This window comes from Nicotiana tabacum, chromosome 16 (assembly GCF_000715075.1).
Source record: "Nicotiana tabacum cultivar K326 chromosome 16, ASM71507v2, whole genome shotgun sequence".
NCBI classification, from domain to species: Eukaryota; Viridiplantae; Streptophyta; class Magnoliopsida; order Solanales; family Solanaceae; genus Nicotiana; species Nicotiana tabacum.
Genome location: NC_134095.1, coordinates 102,034,131 through 102,056,277, shown reverse-complemented (window position 1 = coordinate 102,056,277; position 22,147 = coordinate 102,034,131). Strand labels below are relative to the sequence as shown.

General features: G+C 37.7%; 1 protein-coding gene across 1 annotated transcript; it reads right to left on the bottom strand.

The window, feature by feature from the left end:
* Positions 1-385: 385 nt before the first annotated feature.
* LOC107792747 (cytosolic sulfotransferase 17-like) lies at positions 386-20,949 on the bottom strand. The gene is made up of 2 exons (XM_016614977.2): positions 20,161-20,949; positions 386-1,475 (listed from the first exon to the last, which is right to left on the bottom strand). Exon 2 carries the CDS (start codon positions 1,473-1,475, stop codon positions 522-524), a length of 954 nt encoding a protein of 317 aa, XP_016470463.1. The 5' UTR covers positions 20,161-20,949; the 3' UTR covers positions 386-521.
* Between the last annotated feature and the right edge of the window lie 1,198 nt (positions 20,950-22,147).

Below are 22,147 nucleotides of genomic sequence, written 5' to 3'. Positions count from 1 at the left end.
CTTCTCATTAAGGGTAAAATAAAGAGTTTAAATTTGAATCATTTTCAAATTTAGAAATGTGTCATTTATTTTGGAACAGACTAAAAATGAAAGTACCTCATCCAATTTTAAACGGAGGGAGTACATCTCTTATCCGTTTAATCTAATGTCATTTATCATTTGTATTGAATTAATCCGCATATCCTTAAAACCACATTTAAATTTAATTGTTATCCGTTTTTTAGGGTAAACAACTTTATTTCTATCCTCATAGAATAATAGCAGATTAAATTTGTTGCTCTTGGTCTGCACGCAGCGAGGGCTAACATTCACCAGCGCTGGAAACTTGGAGGAATAACCATTACCAGCTCCAAGAAATTACTACAGCAATAGAGAAAAGGAAATCTGAAAGGAAAGAAACTGGACTGAGAGGAATTACTACAATCAGGTACTTGAAAAACTAAAAAGAAAGAGAAAAACAGAAAATACCAACGAAAAAAAAAAAAGAAGAAGAATCTGAAAGAAAAAAGTAGAACCAAATGTTAAATGCCATACATGAAACCAGCTCCATGAAACTTTTCTTTTGTCAGTGCATCAATATGCTCAATTGTTTTAGCGTCCAGATAGCTTTTATGATCCCCAATGTTACGTTGTCTGAAGTAAGAACTGAAAGGAACTGGAAACCAAGAAGTAAAATCCCCAGATTTGTTCACTTCATGGCTGGTCAGAATGTCGAAGCTGCAATTCTTCACTACCTCCTCAACTTCCTCCTCTTTGTCAAATGGGCAACCGAGAAACTCAGCCAATCTCTTGACATGAGTTTTTGTGTCTTCCATTAGCTCCTCATAAGTTATAAAGAAAATATATTCAGGTTTCTCCAAGCTTGCCGTTTTAAATCCCATAACATGGTCATAATAAGGCCCACAAGGAATTATTTCAGAGCAAAAATTCTCTATGGCCTCTTCAAGGGGTAACGATCCATCTGCATCCTTCATTTTATTTGTGAAATGCCACATTGATATGAGCGTGTCCTTTGGATTTCTTGTAATGTAAATTATTCGACAGTTAGATAAATCATGAGTTGAGCCTAGAATCTGGTACGGAGTATGGGTTGCATAGAGCCTCCTTGAATCATGAGTTGATGATTCAAATCCTTCAAAACCCTGGACCTCAATCGTAGGAACAAGTACATGTGGGTGGATATTGGCTAATGACTCTTTAAAAGAGCGATAGGTGATGGAGAAGAGGAGAGATTTTAACCATGTAGTGCCCGTTTTTGGAAAAGAGGCCAGAATTACATCATTAGGAAGTGGCTTGAAGTCATTTAGAGCTCGAACTGCGTTTGGCACATATTTGGGATCAATCCCGACACCATTAAGCTTTACGAGATCGTTATTTCCCCACCGGTGTACCTTTGGTATGGACTGAAGGAACTCATCGAGAGATTCCTCGCTATTCATCATAAGTAACTCCTCGAGAGATTCCGAGCTATCCATCTTGAATAGATCGAGCGTTAGTAGAAACAAGTATACTGAGACAAGTATATCTAATGAACCAGAGAAACTGAGAAAGATGCTGAAAAGATTTCAAGTATATATAGTGTTAAAGCCTTTTAGCTCAAGACTGGTTTTGCTCATGGTAAAAAGTGGTGAGAACTTGCAGTTTGTAGGTTTTCTATAAGGCAAAATAAATAGTTTACCCATCGATCTTGCAGCGAAATTCATGTTACACACCTCTCGTTCACAGAAAATATTTTACTTATCCACTAATATTTCAAAAGTGTATCTAAGATAAATCACATTAATGTGATTTGTGAGAAAAACATTAAAATTCAACTTCCCATTTTCTATCCTAAGCACCATTGTTGCCGCCACCATGGTTATTTGTGAGAAAGTTTTCACCAACACCAAAATTCAACCACACTATCTAATCAACTAGTCGGAGAAAATTGAGCAACAAATTGAGTTCAACAATCCAATAATCAACAAGACCAATTGAATTTTTAAGCTTTTTGAATACCCCAATAGTGGTGGAGTCTAGATTTTTCTCACAAACCTTTAATACTATTGTTAAAACTTTTAAATCTATCACAAATAAATGACTTTCACTATATTTAGATAATAAACCAACAAAAATCGCTTTTAGATCTGAAATTTTATGTTCTTTCAAAACTTCTATGTGGGGAAGAAAACCATGGGGAGGGGGAGGGGTTCTTGTGCGGAAGGGAGATAAAATATGGAATTTTTTATGGGGTTCACGTGCGTTTTTGTGTGTGTAAACACGTGAGTGCTACTTGGTCAATAGTAGTGTGTCTTAGACCCACTTTTGAAAAGTTGATCGGGTAAAAAGTTTTTCGCGAAAAAGAAGTGTGTAACAAGGGATTTCGCTGCAAAGCTGATGGGTAAATTATGTATTATGCCTTAATGTAATTCAATACTTTGCGTTAACTTCTATAAAGGTCGGCTCCTAATATCGCCAACCTCGAAAAATCTATCACGAGGGGTGACTTATTGGACCTTGTGGTTCGGTATTTGCTTAGCAACCAATGTACATATAAAAGAATATAAAAATTCTTTTTCGTGTATTGTTGAAGCCTGCGAGGAAGCAATTTAAAGGCTAGCAGTATTAATTTAATTAACTGCTCAACTGTTTTGTAATCTCATAACCAAATCGGTACGGTTTGATCAGGTTAAATTATTCATCAGTCACTATATGACGAAGTTCAATTAGCTTTCAGCAGTTTAAACACATGTATTGTTAAAAAGAACATTATTGCTTAACGCTAAAGATTGGAGGCGACTCCAATAATCATCCATAAATTAAGAAGCGAAGTTCGCTAGATCCGAAATATTTGACAGATAGAGAAAATGTTAAAAACAATATTGCACAAAAATCACGCACTTCTAATGCTAAATTTAATTATATTTGTATACGGTAGAAATTAGGGTTACCCGATTTAGTGGGCTCGAGGGTCACTTGAAGAGCGAGATCGAAATAGACTTGGAGCGAGCACGATGTATACGGTCAAAATCATATGCCTCCGATTTTGTAGGCTCGAGAAGTCGCACCGAGGACAAAAGTTCGATATAGCCCAACCACGGGCTCGAAAGTAAATAAGAGGCGCGAAGACCTAAGTGCTCGAGGAACATGGGAGCCAAGTACGACAGACTCCGAAACAGTGCCGTTATGAGTTTGTTACAGAAGGACAAGATTCCCGCCACGTCCCCAAGATCATAGAGTAAATTCCAGAATAGATTTGTACGAATTAGTACAAATCCGTACTAGGCGGTTATACAACTATCACCAATAAGATTCCTTGCTGTAAATAGAAATGTACCCTATTTTAGGGTTCCCCTATTATATAAAGAGGACCTCAATCATTTGTAAAGATCATCTAATCATTGACAAAAGAATATACTATCTCACTTTTCGCTCATTATTCATTAGAATTGTCCTTTAACTTTATATTTCTTGCTTTATTTTTCTTGACTCACCTCGAGGTCGCTTGAGCTCGAGGTCGATACTGCCTACTAACTTATCTACTGGTTTGATTTTGCTTATTTCCTTCATCTATACTTCATATTTCTTAATTATTAATTGGTATTGAACTAAATCACGTATCTTTAAAACCACAAATCAAATTTAAGTGTTACTCATATTTTCGAGGTAAACAGTTTAACGCCCACCGTGGGGCTAAAGATAATAATGATTATTTCAGTACTGATTCTCATAACACACGTTATTTTTACACTTGTTCTTGTCAAGAATTTTTGTTCTCATGTAAAAACATGTCAGACTCGCAAAATGCACCTATACACGACAACGATGGTCTTGGATTTCATGGGAAAAACAACAATGCAGGGGTCGGTGTACCATCGATAAACCCTGAGGAAGTGGCAAATGTGGAACTAGTCGATGTTAGTTCACACATTGCTATGAATGCGGATCTAGGCGCGGACCCCTGAGGAAGTATACGCAGGGAAGCCCGATCCGGGGGCGAAGGAACATAGGGTATAGGAGCCGGGGGGAATCAGCCTCCAAATAATATTTGAGATGCTACAAGCTCAACAGATTGACATCGCTCAACTTCAAAGTCAGGATAAAATTCCAAGTGTGGTTGAAACAGGGAATACTCGACGTACTGAGCCGGTGCCAGAGAGACCAAACGGTAATGGCTCAGGGACTGACCCCACGATTATGAGGATGCTTGAGGAACTCACCAAGAGAATTGAGTCTGGGGAGAAGAGGATTGAGGATAATGACAAAAATGTGGAGACTTATAATTCCCATGTTAATCAAATACAGGGGCACCCCCGATCATATAAGGACTAGATTCTAAAAAGTTCGTGCAAAGACCCTTCCCCCTAGTGCGGCTCCAAAGCCAATCCCCAAGAAGTTCTACGCTCGAGATTCCCAAGTATAACGAGACAACCGATTCGAATGAACACATCACCTCACATACATGCTCTATAAAAGGAAACGACTTGGAAGATGACGAAATTGAATTTGTACTGCTGAAGAAGTTTGCGGAGACTCTATCCAAGGGCGCCTTTGTCACGACCCAAACCGATGGGCTGCGACGGGCACCCAGTATCTTACTCAACTGAGTACCAACGTAATATATCTTTTATATCATTCTATCATAGGTAAATGAAACGGAGTAAACATGAGGGAATACAGACTTATACATATGAAGTACAAGCTATAAGACCAAGATAACCACTCGTGTACTGAACATGAGCCGACAAGGCCATACAATCTTTTACGTACATGACATCTGTCTAGAAGCCTCTAAGAGTAGCAAATTTTTATAAAGGTCGGGATAGAGTCCAACCATACCAACCACTACATGTCTAAATCATACTAACCAAACAAGCAACTCCGAAGCAAATGGAGCACACCAACATTTTCCACTAAGCTGATAGTCTATTTGGAGGACTCTCGACCTGTCTATCGGGATCTGCGAGCATGAAACGCAGCATCCCCAGGCAAAAGGGGCGTCAGTACAAAAAATGTACCGAGTATGTAAGGCACATAAATAAGTACATAACAGACATGGAAGAAATATAGAGTAATTAACTCAACCTGTAAGTCTGGATAACTCTATAAATCATAAAATACTTATAGTGTCATACATATGCGTATGAATGTCATATCGTGTTACATGTTTCATAACATCATCAGCCTCTGAGGGCATCCCATCATATCATCTCGGCCATTGTGGGCAAATCATCAACGTATACCAGCTGATCAGGTGGTGGTGCGTATATAATGCCATAACTTTTTCCATATCCCATATACATACATATATAATACATATATACGCGTATATAATGTCATCTGGTCATGGGTCAATGTACATGAATGCAATGCATGAAAAGTACGTTAATAAAATCTCTTGGAGTGTCATAAGACCATTATGCCTTTGAATAATATCATGAAGTAAAGTTTTTTAACTTACGTATTTTTCTGAGACCCATAAACAGATGATAGAATAATATGACACATGGGGGATCAAGAACATAAGCATTTCTAATATTTCTATGAATAAAGTCATGTATGAAAATTGTGCATTTGCACGTTTCGTTTATGTCGTATGGATCATGCCAAAAGAAAGAAGGGATAGCTTTAACATACCTGAAGTAAGAAAAATCCGTATGATATTTTTAAGAAAGATTATACCGGCTTCTTTAGAGTCACATTGCCAAGATGCTTAATCTTGAACTCCTGAGTTCTTGTGTCCTAAGAATTTTCTATGAGACCTTTCTATAAATTCACATGATCAAAAATGACGTGAGCATGGATCTTGGAACATATGCTCTTCATAATTTCATATCATTAAGGTGTTCTAATTCCTTATCTTAGAAAGAAAATTGGACAAGATTTTGCTCCCACATACTACTTAAATTTTCCACCATTTCACTCATAATATGAGTCATAATTGGGATAAGGTCTTGCTGCCACATACTACTTAAATTTTCCACCATTTCACTCATAATATGAGTCATAATTAGGACATGGTCTTGCTGCCACGTTAGACTCCGTAATCCCATTACCCAATTAATTAACCAATTACCCGCATAATTAAGAATTATCTCAAATTACTTAAAATACTACTTATTTTATATACCCTTTTATATATCATACTATCATGGTCATATGGTATCTTGTATGACACTAGTCCATAAATATCGGGTATTAACGCTCGGTCCGTATTTTCTCCCAACATGCCAAACTTGGACGAAAATTCATTTCTTTGACTTGCTTCCCCTCTCATCTTTACGAATTTACTCATCACTTGTGAAATAACATAATCCTTATATTCTCTGAACATCTTTTTCTTGGACTGATGTCAGTTACCTTACGATAAATTCAACGTACAACACTATAGGGTGCAACATCGTCGTAATTTAATACTGCAAAATGCAACATCATCGTAATGTAATACTACAAGGCGTAACATCATCGTAATATAATACTGCAGGATGTAACATCAATGTAATATAATACTGTAGGATGTAACATTATCGTAATATAAACTGTGAGATGTAATATCAGCGTAATATTGTGGGGCATAACATCATTCGCCCCTTTGGAGCATTCTTCCTCAAATGTTGACTGATGCTCTTATCATTTTCATAACTTATAGATCTTGTGAATACCTTAACACTCTCCTTTCCATTTAGGCAGATGTTCTGTGAATAAATCGAAAGGCCAGGGAATTCCCCCCTTTAGGACTCTTTCTCATACCACTACTCGTGGTCGAAATCTTTCCAATCTCGTAACCGTTGCTACCTTCTCTCATGCAGCCTGTATGACACTGACCTTGTAAGTGCGCCTATGCGTTTTTTTTTGCTCTAGCTTCTAGCCAATCTGTAGACCTCACTTTTCAAACACATATAGAGCTTGATAAAATGTCCCTCTAGGCATTAGTAGGTATACCAAATTTCTTTGCTCGGTACTTCGCTAAAATTACGAATATTGCTACATCTTGTTTCATAGACCTGGTTACCTATTTGCATGATTTTACTGCATCTAGGTATGTCATATTATACCATAACTCTTACTTCGATTTATTGTTGCTGAGAGCTGCTACTAAATTCCAACTTACTCTTGTTGATTATCCTATATATATAAATCTAAGTCCTTTAATGCTTCCTCATTATTGTTCATCTTAAGAATGACGACCTAATCTCAGCTCACACTTTGTGAATTTTGTCCATCCATTTTGATTTGCCTCAATATTGATCTACAATGTACCACTGATAACTTGAAACTTCTTACGTAATACCTTGCCACTAGGGCTTACATTGCATCGAGAAATATTTGAAGTGATTTCCATAATCGTATTTCATAGTATCTAAATGTGATTCACCTTATGGGGGAAGGGTGGGGGTATCCGAATCCTATGCAGTCCATGAAATCCTTTTTTTCTTCAAATCATTACTCAATCGAATGCCCAATGTCATTCTTTATCTACCACAATTACATCGTCATCTCTTTCAAATGATATTAGTCTTAGACTCCTTTGAGTTCATTCAGGCTATACTGAGCTTTCTATAACTTAGAGAAACTATTAGCTCGCTTGTTTTGATGGGTTTAATCCCGAGGACTTATTCATTCTCGTCACTTTCTCACTTGCCCTTTCGTATCCTTACTCTTGCCTTCTTAAAACCTTGTTGCTCTTCCATACTTAAGCTTGCGACCTACCCATATCTATTTATGTTACTCGCAACCTTCCTTCAACTTGCTTGCATCATAGGTTTCCTTAAGTCATTCTGGAACATCAAGCGAGACATCACATTGTCTCTAACTCTTCTTTTACTTTCTTAACTAGACCTTTCGATACCTAGAAATCATATGCTATAAGATATGCCACTGATGATGCCACTATCATTTCTGGATATTAAATCCTCGTGCTTCCAGCCTTTTATCCGAAGTATAGACTATTCACAACCTACTGTATTTGATTATCTCGTACATTGTTCACCTTTACCTTACTTATCTTAAATCTTGCATCGTATTTTCTATTTCTTTCATGATCTCCCTTCCACATAAGTATAACTCATGTCCATAACTTGAAGCTCTATTATAATACTTGAAACTCTAGTGTATACACACTTCGATGAGAGCTTCATATTGACTTTTTATAAGGCTGATACTCTTCTAACTGACTTTATTGTAGACCATTATAGAATATGGCTACTGTGCTATCTCTATTGTACCTCTGATATTAAGAGCAATCCTGCAATGTTCTCAATCATGATTTCTATAATTTTCTGTGTCCAATAATCAGACTCCTGATTTACTTTGTTATTGTAATTCTTTAGTTTCTTCTTCCTTGTGATCAGCCTTTTTGTAGGCCTAAGTTATCTCTCGATCTGCAGCTCATGGTATTAGTCATTACTTTAACCTTTCATGGGCATTATGGAATATCCATGATATAATCTTCTAACAACTCAATACTTTGTCTATGCCCTGGGCTCAATTCTTTCCTTTAACTTATACCGAAGTCTTCTATGTTTGTATGATTGTCAACATATATGTTGCATGTATAAAACTCCAAACTCTTAAGTGCATTCATAACATAGCTAACTATTCCTTTCATTCCTTCTCAGCTTTCTTTAAATGTAGGCAATTACTTTTCCTGGTCTTTCTACCCCTCTGTTGCGTTTATACTTAGCTTATCCTAGTTCCCACTCATGCCGGAAATTTTTATGCAGCTCACATGATCTTGCATATTACTTTTGATTTTTCTTCCCGTTCCTTAGCCATGGTAGGTGCCACTTTCTCATGGAGTGCATACAATATTGTAGTGAGACTGTTTTTTTATATGACCATTTTCTCTTTAGGTCACTGTGCTTAGGTTGAAGCCTTCTTCCTTATTTCACCAGTTAATCTTTCGTTGTAGCACTTAGGGAAGACCTTCTGGCTTTTGTGAAGCTGCGAGCTTATTACTTTGTGTACTTGGCAGAATTTTTGATGTTCTTCCTTGCCTATAATTATCTGTAGTTACTTATTTCCATGCCCTTGTGCTTGTAGGGTTGCTCCTGAACTGATGTTTTGACTGTCTTCCTAGTGAGACTATCTTTTATTTCCATAACATTCATATGGTACCTTTAACTTCCCCGATTCCAATCTGAACATTTCTCAAGTATTATAATATCACATCTGCGAGACTGAATTTCCCGTGTTGGGATTCACTATGTTTATCTTGCACGATCTGTTGATTTGTCTGTATCATCTTGTCTAGACATAACTAGGCTCTTCCTGAATCAACTACTAACTACTTAATTGGCTCATTCTCATGTCAATATTCTACGTAATCTTTCATGGGTCATCTCCTTTATCTTAACTTACGTCCCGCACTGGATCCTTGTCTATCAATAACATCTCAGGCATGATGTAACATTATTGTAATATAATATTGTGAGACGTAATATCGACAAAATATTGTGGGGCGTAACAGCCTTGGTATGGTATCATAACTTACGCCCTAATTCTTTTAATTCATTTGCCATGCTTGCAGATTCCTTTGTAAAAGCACATGTCGGAGCCATTAAAATTGCAACGAGGAAGTCAGACCTTTTCAAAGTAAGGCAGAAAGATAACGAGATGCTCAGGGAATTCGTATCTCGGTTCCAAGCAGAGAGAATCGATTTGCCTCCGGTCACCGATGATTGGGTTGTTCAAGCTTTCACTCAAGGTCTCAAAACTTAGAGTTCTATAGCTTCACATCAGTTGAAGCAAAATTTACTCGAATACCTGGCAGTCACTTGGCCGATGTACATAATCGATACCAGTCGAAGATTAGAGTTGAGGATAATCAACTGGGGATTCCTTCGAGGTCCGTTTATCCTTGTAGGCCCATGGATAGGATCAAAAGAGACGTCGATCGAGAGCCGAGGTCGGCTAGAGATCGATATCAACTGTATAACACAGACCGTAGAAGCAGCAAGCCAGGGAAAAGCTTTGCACGAAATGATATGAGAAATGATCGAGGTCAAAATTCATGGGGTTGGATGCCGAGGAAGATCAGGTTAAATATCCACCATTCGAATAAAGATACGACCCCAGTCCAATCCTTTCTATTTTTTCGACTAACACTTACAGGTTTTCAACAAGGATCGTCATGAAGCTTTGGACCTTAAAGAACGCGTTGCACTCTTTTTACCGATGTTACATCTCGCGTTTTCATACGTTAATAGTTTCATCTTTAGTTAATCGACGTAGACTTAGGGATGAAGTTATCTTAAGGTTAACGTATTTATGCTATTTCTAACAAGCGATAGTAAGTGTCATGAATGATAAAGGTTACACAAATTAAAGAAAATGAGTTTCGTTGATGGTTGCTGATTTGGAATAAAATACGGTCCGAGCCATAATACCCTGTATTTATGGACTAGTGCCATACAAGATAACCATGACCACGATAGTAAGGTACGTAAAGTGTATTAAAATAAGTAGTAATTTAAGTAATGAGAGATAATTCTTAATTATGTGGGTAATTGGTTAATTACCGAGTAACGGGATATTACCTAATTACCTAATAAGTGGATAAAGATTAATAATTTTCACCCTACCCCTCCAAAAAGGTGGCAGCCAAACACTTTTCAAACAATGTCTCATGGCAACAAATGGATAATTAAAGACAACACTTCATATCTTGAAAGCATGAGCAACACCACTTCATTTCCTAATAATTCCTTACACAAAAGATCCTAAACATTAGCTTTGCACTTCAGATGTGAGCTTATTTCAAATGTGATCTTCTTTCTTTACCTTAGATACATAAATTCTTAAAAATATTCCTATAACATGCCATACTTACAATTTGAAACATTAGCTATAAATTGATAAGTTAAGGAGCACTACAGGACATTAGCTATTCTTAAGGTTTTCATAAAAAACGTGGATTATTGCAACTAAAGAAAATCCAACGAGAATTGTTAGAACTGTAGCAACGTAAAATTTTGCGATTCTAAAGGAGTATGGTACAATCTTTTCCAAGAATATTGTACGGATTTTTGCTTACTCCAGATATGTTAAGACTATCCCTTTCTTCTTTTTGGCATGATCCATATAATACAAATGAAATGAGCAAAATACGCAACTTTCATAAATGACTCTATTCATAGAGATATTAGGGGTGTCTATATTCTCGATTCCCCATGTGAATTATTATTATATATTCTGTTCATTGATCTCAAAATAATACGTATTTGATAAAGTTTATCCGAAAGGTATATTGATTTTTATGGCATTCCGAGAAGATCTTATTAACGTATATTCTGATGCATTTCATGCATTTATACATGTACATTGACCCATGACAAGATGACATTATATAACGTATACATGTATATTATATTTATATGGGATACAGGAAAAAGTTACGGCATTATATATGCACCACCACCTGATCAGTTGGTATATGTTGATGATGTTGCCCACAGTGGCCGAGACGATATGATGGGATGCCCTCAGAGACTTGATGATATTATGTACACCTATGCCTATGCATGACACGATATTTATATGAACGTGCATGACATTATAAATGTTTCAGAATTTACCAAGATATTCAGATTTACAGATGGATTTCTTATTTCCATGTTTCATCTATGTCTTTTACGTACTGATTTTGATGCCTTACATACTCAGTACATTTTTTGTACTAACACCCTATTTCATGGGGCCTGCGTTTCATGTCCGCAGGTGCAGGTAGGCTAGCTGACGATCCCCCTTCTTAGAATCCTTGATCAAAGAGAGTTGGCGTGCTCCACTTGATCTGAAGCAGCTTTTGATTTTGGTACGATATGTTTGTATATATATATATATATATATATATATGGGTATGACGTGGCTATGAGTATGATGTGGCTTAGTCCCATCATTGTACAGTTGTTTTTCTATTAGAGGTCTGTAGTATGTGGCCTTACCGGCTTCCAATTTTGAGGTATATAGTTGTCTATAGAAGCCTTGTCGGCTCGCCCTACGTATGTTGTACGTAATAGGTACATATGCCTTTTGGGCAGGTTTCCTTCATGTATGTTATTCTCGTAATTTAGCAGATATTATTCAGGTTTATATCTTAGACGCATGGTTAGGGGTGTTTGACAGGTAGGACTCGGGCACCCGTCGTGGCCCATCGGTTTGGGTTGTGAAAAAAGTGGTATCGGAGCAGTTCTGTCCTAGGGTTATCTACAGACCGTGTCTAGTTGAGTCTTTTTTATGGGTTTGTTGTGCACCATACTTATAGGCAGTTGGCTACAGGACATATAGGATGTTATCTTCTCTTTTTATCTTAGATTGTGCGATATAAGAGTTTATGTTCCTAACGATGTGTTACATTTTCAGCGATGCCTCCGAAGACTACAACCGCTAGCACGGGTCAGAAGGCTACGAAGGTGTTAGAAAGAGATATAAATTATACTATGGATTCAGATCCATCGAAGATCGTGGGTTCTATCGAGGAGGATCCATCCGAGGATCCATACGAGTCATCCGTTCGAGTTGTTTCAATTTCGCCGGCAGTAGATGAGGTGGTGGGAGTTTCAACCTCAACAAGGCCCTTAGTTTCATTATCAGGGACCATTGATCAGGGTATAAGAGGAATGGTGCATGGATTGGCAGAACTAGGTTCCCCTCAGGCTTAAAATTATATCAAGATATTGGCAGACACCAGCTCTTCTAAGGTTCCAGATAGTCCACAGTCTTGGGAGTCCATCAATCAAGGTTTGTCCGTGTATGTTATGGGATACGCAGAGGAAGAAAATAGTAGTTAGGACAAGAGGAGGAAGGTAACTGATAAGGATATGAAGATTCTGCTTCGAAGTGTGTCTGATCGAAGTTCTCATATAAGACGAGGCAAGGACCCTCTACTGTAGACTTCCTCCAGATGTCAGCTTTTGGTTGGTGAGCTCCACTTCTTCTGGGAGTATTACCAATTCAGGGTTCTGCATATGTTAGGTTGTTTTATAAGGATGTAAGGAGCCTTGTCCCAACTTGTATATATATTATGGTTGTGTTTACTTAGAGGTTTTGCAGACAGTATTCTGTATATAGTTTTGGGTACGACATGTCTACGGCCTGGTCGACCCCTATGTATATAAACCTTTTTTATAAAATAGTTATGCGAGTTATGTTTTAATATTGTTACTTATATATATGGATATGGCCCGAAATGGCCCATGATAGATTTGATAATAAACAAGGATAAAGTACGTGGTGTTCGGTTGGGTAGAACTTGATGTTATAATGGGTATGGATTGGTTGGACTTTTTTTTATGATAACATCAAGTTTAGATCAAAGATGGTTTGATTTCAGTTCCCGGTAGAGCGTGTTTTAGAATGGAAAGGTAATACAGCATCGCCGAGAGGTAAATTTATCTCCTATCTCAAGGCAAGGAAGATGATCAGGAAAGGACTATATTTATCACTCGGTTAGGGTTTGGGATGTAGAAGTAGAGTTACCAACCATTCAGTCCATCCCTATGGTTAATGAGTTTCCCGATGTTTTTTTCCGATGAGCTTCAGGGTGTTCTACTAGAGCGAGAAATTGAGTTTGCTATTGACCTACTACTAGATACTCATCCAATATCTATTCCTCCCTATAGAATTGCCCCCAGCAGAGGCAAAAGAGTTGAAGGAACAACTAAAGGAATTACTTAAAAATGGCTTTATCAAACCTAATACATCACCATAGGGAGCACATGTGTTATTTGTGAGGGAGAAAGATGTTTCCTTACGGATGTGTATTGATTATAGACAGTTGAATAAGGTGACGATCAAGAATAAGTACCCGCTCCCGAGGATTGATTATTTATTTGATCATTTGCAATGTGCCAAGTGTTTTTCAAAGGTAGACTTTAGGTCCAGGTACCATCAGGTAAGGGTTAAGGAGGAATATATTCCGAAGACAACATTCAGGATCAGATACGGGCACTTTGAGTTTCGTGTTATGTCATTCGGTTTGACCAATGCCCTAGCAGTATTTATGGATTTGATGAACCATGTGTTCATGCCTTTTTTAGATCTGTTCGTAATTGTATTTATCGATGATATATTGGTGTATTCTTGTTCAGAGGCTGAGCATACAGATCATCCTAGTATTGTGCTCAGAGTTCTACAAAAAAGGAAGTTGTAGCAAAATTCTCTAAATGTGAATTCTGGTTGAACTATGTAGCTTTCCTTGGGAATATCATTTTGGGTGAAGGCATCCGGGTGGATACACAAAAGATCAAGGCAATAAAGACTTGGCCTAGACCCACAACACTGACGAAGGTTCATAGCTTTCTCAGTTTGGTAGGTTATTACAAGACATTTGTAGAGGGATTTTGTTCCCTTTCATCACCTTTGACAAGGTTTTAGGAAGGCACGGGGAAGGATAAGAAAAGATGAGTGAAAAGGTGACGAGAATGGATAAGTCCTTGGGGTTAAGCTCATAAGAGAGCTGATAGTTTCTCTAAGTTATAGAAGTCTCAGTATAGCTTGAATGAACTCAAATGAGTCTAAGACTAGTAACATTTAGAATAGTTGAAATGCTGCCCTAGTTGTGGAATAAGGGCGTAATTATGATAGATAAAAGATGAAGTTTGGGCCCTCGAAGAGGGAAATTTCATGAATTGTGAAAGACTAGAATACATATGTAAGTTAACTCATAAGGGAGCCAAGTTTTAATAGACCGATGGTTGCGAACGAAGTTTCCAGGCATTAAAGGTTAGATTAACTTCAGCACCGGTTCTAACGCTCCTAGAAGGAACCGATGGTTACATTATCTATTGTGACGCTTCAGGAGTTGGATTGGGTTATGTGCTGATGCAGCATGGTAAAGTTGTAGCTTATGCTTCTACTCAACTAAGAAAGCACGAGAAGAATTACCCGACCCACAATTTAGAGTTAGCCACAGTGATTTTTGCACTAAAGATGTGGAGGCACTACTTGTATGGCATTTATGTTGATATCTATACGTATCATAAAAAGCCTCCAGTATATCTTCAAGCAAAAGGAATTGAATTTACGTCAAAGGAGATGGTTGGAGCTACTTAAAGACTATGACGTTGATATTTTATACCATATGGGGAATGCTAACGTAGTAGCCGACGCCATCATCCATAGATCTATGAGTAACCTGTCATATTTACAGCTTGAAAAGAGGAGAAAAGCCCATGAGATTCATCAGCTAGCTAGTCTTGGAGTTCGGTTACTGGACTCATGTGATATTGGAATTACTATTCAGAATACAAAAATATCCTTGTTACTAACTAAAGTGAAGAAATGCCAGTACAAGGATTCTGTGTTAGTTCATTATAGGGATACCACCCCTCAGAATGAGAAGACACCGTTGACGATTATGCGTCCCTAATGTTGCAGGGTTGTGTCGGTAGATTATGGGAGAAACTCACTATTCTCGTTATTCTATCCATCCCAGAATTACAAAGATGTATCATGATATCAGGGAAGTATATTGGTGGGACGAGATGAAAAAGGATATAGCGGAGTTTGTTGCTCAGTGTCATAACTGTCAGCAAGTTAAGATTGATCATCAGAAACCCGGTGGATTATTGCAGGCTATAGAGATTCTGACTTGGAAATGGGAAGTAATCAATATGGATTTCATTGTAGGCTTACCTCGTACCCAGCGTAAGTTCGATTCGATATGGGTGATTGTTGATAGGCTTATAAAGTTAGCCCATTTTCTGCCTGTTAGGACTACATACTCCGCAGAGGATTATGCAAGGCTTTATATTAAGGAAATAGTACGACTACATGGAGTCCTTGTATCTGTTATCTCGGATGAAGGAGCTCAATTTGCAAATAACTTCTGGAGATCCTTCCAAAAGGGATTAGGGACTTAGGTAAGTCTCAGTACGACATTCCATCCCCAGATAGACGGACATGATGAGCGTGATATTAAAACACTTGAGGATATGTTACGAGCTTCAGTGATAGACTTCAAGGGTATCCGGGATGATCATCTGTCCTTTATTGAGTTCACATATAATAATAACTACCATTCCAGTATCCAGATGGCTCCGTACAAAGCTTTGTATGGGCTCATGCGTAAATCTCCTATAGGGTGGTTTGATGTTGGACAATCTATACATGGGCCACACCTCATTCAGCAAGCCATAGAAAAAGTAAAGCTTATCCGGGATTGACTGTTGACAGCTCAGAGTGGTCAGAAGTCATATTCTAATGTGCGACCACGAGATTTAGAGTTCGGGTTTAATGACTGGGTATTCTTAAGAGTGTCACCTATGAAGGGTGTGATGAGGTTTGGCAAGAAAGGCAAACTTAGCCCATGGTATATTGGGCCTTATAGGATCATTCAGAGAGTGGACCAAGTAGCTTATGAGTTAGAATTGCCCTCGGAAATAGAGTCTGTCCATCCGCTTTTTCACGTATCTATATTACGGAAGTGCATTGACAATCCTACCCGAGTGGTATCCACAGATGATGTACATATTACAGAGGACTTGTCATACACGAAAATTTCGGTTGCCATCCTAGACCGACAAATCCGCAAGCTATGGAATAAGGAGGTAGCCTCCGTAAAGGTACTTTGGAGAAACAACAATGTGGAAGAAATGACTTGGGAGGCCGAGGAAGACATGAAGTCTAAATATCCCTACTTATTTCCTCCTCTAGAGAAGGGTCCGACTGAGACGTCGTAACCTTAAGGAAGAGTTGGTAGTAGTGTTGTTGCAAAGGCGACTCTGCCAAGGTTATATAGATCCCGGAAAGTCAAATATTTGGGGACGAATGTTTCTAAGGAGGGAAGAATGTTACATCTCACGTTTTCGTATGTTAAAAGTTTCGGCTTCAGTTAATCAACGTAGACTCAGTGATGAGATTATCTTGAGGTAAACGTATTTATGCTATTTATAACAAGTGATAGTAAGTGTCATGAAGGATAAAAGGTACACGAATTAAAAAAAATGAGTTTCGTTGAAGGTTGCCGATTTGGAGTAAAATACGGTCCGAGCCATAATACCATGTCTTTATGGACTAGTGCCATAAAAGATACCCCAAGACCACGATAGTAAGGTACGTAAAGTGTATTAAAAATAAGTATTAATTTAAGTAATGTGAGATAATTCTTAATTATGTAGGTAATTATTAATTTACCAGGTAATAGGACATTACCTAATTACCTAATAAGTGGATAAAGATTAATAATTTCCATCCTACCCTCCAAAAATGTGGCAGCCAACCACTTTCCAAACAATGACTCATTGTCACGTTAGAATAGGTGGCAACAAATGGATAATTAAAAACAATACTTCATATCTTTAAAGCATGAGCAACACCACTTCACTTCTTAATAATTCCTTACACAAAAGATCCTAAACGTTAGCTTTGCACTTCAGATGTGAGCTTATTTCAAATGTGATCTTCTTTCTTTACCTTAGATATATAAATGCTTAAAAATATTCCTATAAACTTCCATCCTTACAATTTGAAACATTAGCTATAAATTGATAAGTTAAGGAGTACTATAGGACTTAGCAATTCTTAAAGTTTTCATCAAAAACGTGAATTCTTGCAACTAAAGGAAATCCAACGAGAAATGTTAGAACCGTAGCAACGTAAAATTTTGCGGTTCTAAAGAAGTACTGTACAATCTTTTCCAAAAATATTGTACGGATTTTTTCTTACTCCAGGTATGTTAAGGCTATTTGTTCTTTGTTTTTGGCATGATCCACATAATACAAATAAAACGAGCAAAATACGAAACTTTCATAAATGACTCTATTCATAGAGATATTAGGAGTGCCTATATTCTCAATTCCCATGTGATTTATTATTATATCTTCTGTTCACGGGTCTCAGAAAAATATTTATTTGATAAAGTTTATCCGAAAGGTATATTAATTTTTATGGCATTCCGAGAAGATCTTATTAATGTATATTCTTATACATTTCATGCATTTATACATGTACATTGACCCATGACCAGATGGCGTTATATACACGCATATATGCATATTATATTTATATGGGATATGGGAAAAAGATTACGACGTTATATACGCATCACCACCTGATCAGTTGGTATATGTTGATGATGTTGCCCACAGTGGCCGAGACGATATGATGGGATGCCCTCAGAGGCTTGATGATATTATGTACACCTATACCTATGCATGACACGACATTTTTATATGCACATGCATGACATTATAAATGTTTCAAAATTTACAAAGATATTCAGATTTACAGATGGATTTCTAATTTCCATGCTTCATCTATGTCTTTTACGCACTGATTTTTATGTCTTACATACTCAGTACATTTTTCGTACTGACACCCTATTTCACGAGGCCTGCATTTCATGCCCGCAGGTGCAGGTAGACAAGCTGATGGTCCCCCTTCTTAGGATCCTTGATCAGCGAGAGTTGGCGTGCTCCACTTGATTCGGAGCTGCTTTTTATTTTGGTACGATATGTTTGTATATATATATATATATATATGGGTATGACGTGACTCAGTCCCGTCTTTGTACAATTGTATTTCTATTAGAGGTCTGTAGATAGTTATGTACAGTTGGATAGTATGTGGCCTTGCCGGACTTGCTGGCTTCCAGTTTTGAGGTATACAGTTGTCTATAGCAGCCTTATTGGCTCGCCCTACGTATGTTGCACGTATAGGTACATGTGCCTTTTGGGTAGGTTTCCTTCATGTATGTTATTCTCGTAATTCAACAGATGTTATTCAGGTTTATATCTTAGATACATGCTTAGGGGTGTTTGATAGGTAGGACTCGGTCACCCGTCGTGGCCCATCAGTTTGGGTCGTGACACCCTTGGACCGGTTTTTGTCCCAAATGGGAGATGAGGTTTTTGATGAGGCAACCATTGTCGTGTTGACTTAGAGAAATTCAACGGTATCCGAGGTTCCCTACAATAAGCCTCAAGTACTGTAGGGCATTGCCCTCGAATGTCTACTTTGTTGCAAGGAAATTACTTCAGGACATCGGTCTCGATAGGAGAACTTTGTAATGTCCCAAACGGTTGGATGAACCGTTTCCGTATAGAATAGTCGAGCCCCAATGGCAAAACATGTACGCATGTGTCACACCTCCTTTTTACTATACCCTAGAAGGATATATAAGGGAGTTTTTCCAATTTAAGTGACAATCGAAACGTGATTATTTTATTTTTAAAAAATCAGAGTCGCCACTTGAAATAATTTTATGGTGTCCCAAGTCACCAGTTCAAATCCCGAATCGAGGAAAAGATTGGCTCTGTGTTACAGTCCACGAACGTAGAAATTCGGGTAAGAAATTCTGTTAACCCGGGAGAATGTGTTAGGCATTCCCGAGTTCCGTAGTTCTAGCACGATCGCTCAACTGTTATTATTGGCCTATTTATTGAAAACACTTAAAAACCTATGTGTATTTTTAAATTTAAAACCGCTTTTATTTAATTATTTTTTAGGAAAGATTCAACGTCATCTAAGATACGTCTTGAACCACGTCACATAAATGCACCCGCGGTCCATGACACATTTTATCTAACGCTGTTGAGATTTGGATTTGGGTCACATAAATGCACACCCAAATTTTTAGAAATTAAGCATCGCACCTCGTCATGGGAACCGTACCTGTAGCTATGACAATTTTATTATAACGCGCCTAAAGCAACTAGCGCATTTAAATATTATTCAATCTCTACCTTTGAGAGTAATTGTAAAGGTCATGAATTAAAGAAATATTGAAGTAAAGAATTATTCATTTTATGGAGCTTGGGTAATTAAGGTGGTTACCATCAGTAGTTGGGTTTCTCCGTGAGTTCTACGCGACAAATGTGAGGAGACGGTGTTGTGCCAAATGAATAAAAGAGTCATCAACTACTTTTATACTTTTCTTTATAAGGTTAATTTAATTTTTATTTTTTTTCCATCGTACCCTAAATTTACACCTTCAGTCTTAAAAATCACCTGACTCCTAAACATTTAACATAAATTCTTATAAGCCAAGAACTTCTCCAAATAACGGGCCAGTTTCTACCATTATACATACTAACAACTGTTTGATTAAAAAATATATATATAATTCACTATCCACACAGCCACGTAAAATTGAAATCAAAACATGTAAACAAGGAGAAAAGGGACAAAAGTAGCAGCCTGTAACTGATGGAAAAAATAGACGAAGGAGTTAAAATATCGGACCTTTGGGTTGAATTTGAGCCTCAGTTACAATCGACTCGAAAATTAGACAACTCTGGACCGAAATGCTTTCCAACGACCTCATCGCCTCGAATGACCTCAGAACCGCCTCTCCGACAGCCTGGAAACTCGCTGGAAAACTCGAACTAGACCGCTGAACTCCGGTTGATTTCGAGGTTGTTTTTGGCTATTTTTCGAGCTGGATTTTGGACTATTTTTGCTGGTTTTTAGGAGAGGAAGGCGACTGGTTGATGCTACTGCTGATGCTATTAGAATTGCTAAAGATATCGGGAAAGTACATCAAGAAGATCCAAAGCAGCAGAAGGTTCCAACCAATTGTCGTTTCATCTCAACCTTTTAATCAAGTGTGCGGCTGAAGCTCTCCAAAAATGAAAGAGTTTGTGGAAGAATTTTTGGAATTTTCCCGCTAGGTTAGGGTGTCTTCATTTTTTTTTTGTTTTTTCTTTGAATTCTGAAGAAGACCAACGGCGGACTCGATTTCCTAAGGTCTGCTACTGTTAAAAATGGAGAAGACGATCCAAAAGGGGTGGGGGTTTTTTTATTGAGTTCAGCGGCGGATGTCAGTATATTTAGGCGTATTTTTTGTGTGTGTGTTTTTAGGTCCCCTTCAGCATTAGGCATTACCCCTATTATATAGATCTAAGTCTAAATGTATATTTTTGTGCTAATTTCTCTTAGGTCCTTATGGTCTTTTTATTTATTTAGTGTTCCAAAAACAGTCTAGAAAGGTCCCTAGGATTAGCTTAGTGGGTATTGGGTATTGGGCTTAAGGAATGAGATAGAAACTTGGGCCTTTATGACTAGCTAGGCTTAAACTTAGCTTAATTAACTAAAAATATTATCAAAATTATTAATTAGCCCTACTTAAGTAAAAATAATTATTAAAATAAGACTGACCTTTAAAACAAAACTATTTTTTGGTATTCTTTTCAAGGTTTAAAAAAATGACTATAAAACATTAATGAACCTATTTTTTGTAATTTTCGTTTTCTTGTAATAAAATAAAAGTAAAAGAGTAAAAATGAGTTGAATAGCTATATTAGGCCTAAATTAAATATTTACATGCTAAAATATGTAAAATCTTGGGGAGGGTAAAAAATCACATGTCTACAGCTGCCCCTCTTTGACTGGAAAGATGAAGTATTTTCAGACAAAGAACGACTAGACAGGTTTTTTGACCCGACCCTTATATAAGGAGACCAAAACTAAGAGAAAAGGGGAGTGTGACCAAGTCCTGATATCTGAGCTGCCTACATATCCTTGGCTATAAAGGAATCGGGCCACATGTAGTTCAGAGGTGAGTAAGATGATGGAGAATGCCGAGGTAGAGAGCCGGTCGAGGTGCCATTCCGCCGAGTTTCCGGTCCACGGTCCCATTATTACATCAAAATCAAAAATGAAAAAGACTAACTAAGCCTATCAGTTACGAGTTACAAAATTCCTATCTATGAGTCTTTTGAAGCTTAATCTTGAGTCTTGGTTGGTTCTTCATACGGACTCTAATCTGAATCTTGATGCTTGTTAGTTGCAGGTGTTGGTTCAATCTTCTTCAGATTTTTCAGATCAAGACGGGACATGCAGAGCTTGTGAATTTAATTATGTCTTGAGCAGCCCACATCTTTTCTCCGCTTCTGCACTTTGGTTCAGTTTTTTTTCTTTTATTCTTGATTGAGGCTTCTTTTTTGTTATCTCGGACCCCTGTCGACCCGCATTTTTGAGGCGAGCTTCTGCTACTTCTAACTTGAATTGGATTCTGAAAGGATTTCCCTTGTTCTCCAGGTGGGTGCCTGATTGCTGAACTTGACATGTCTTCCTTCGAAACTTGAACCGTTTTCCCTTATTCTCCAAGTGGGCGCCTGATTGCTGTACTTGAACTGCTTTCCTTTGAAACTGCTTTCCCTTGAAACTTGAACTGCTTTCTTTTGAAACTGCTTTTCCTTGAAACTTGAACTGTCTTCCCTTGTTCTCC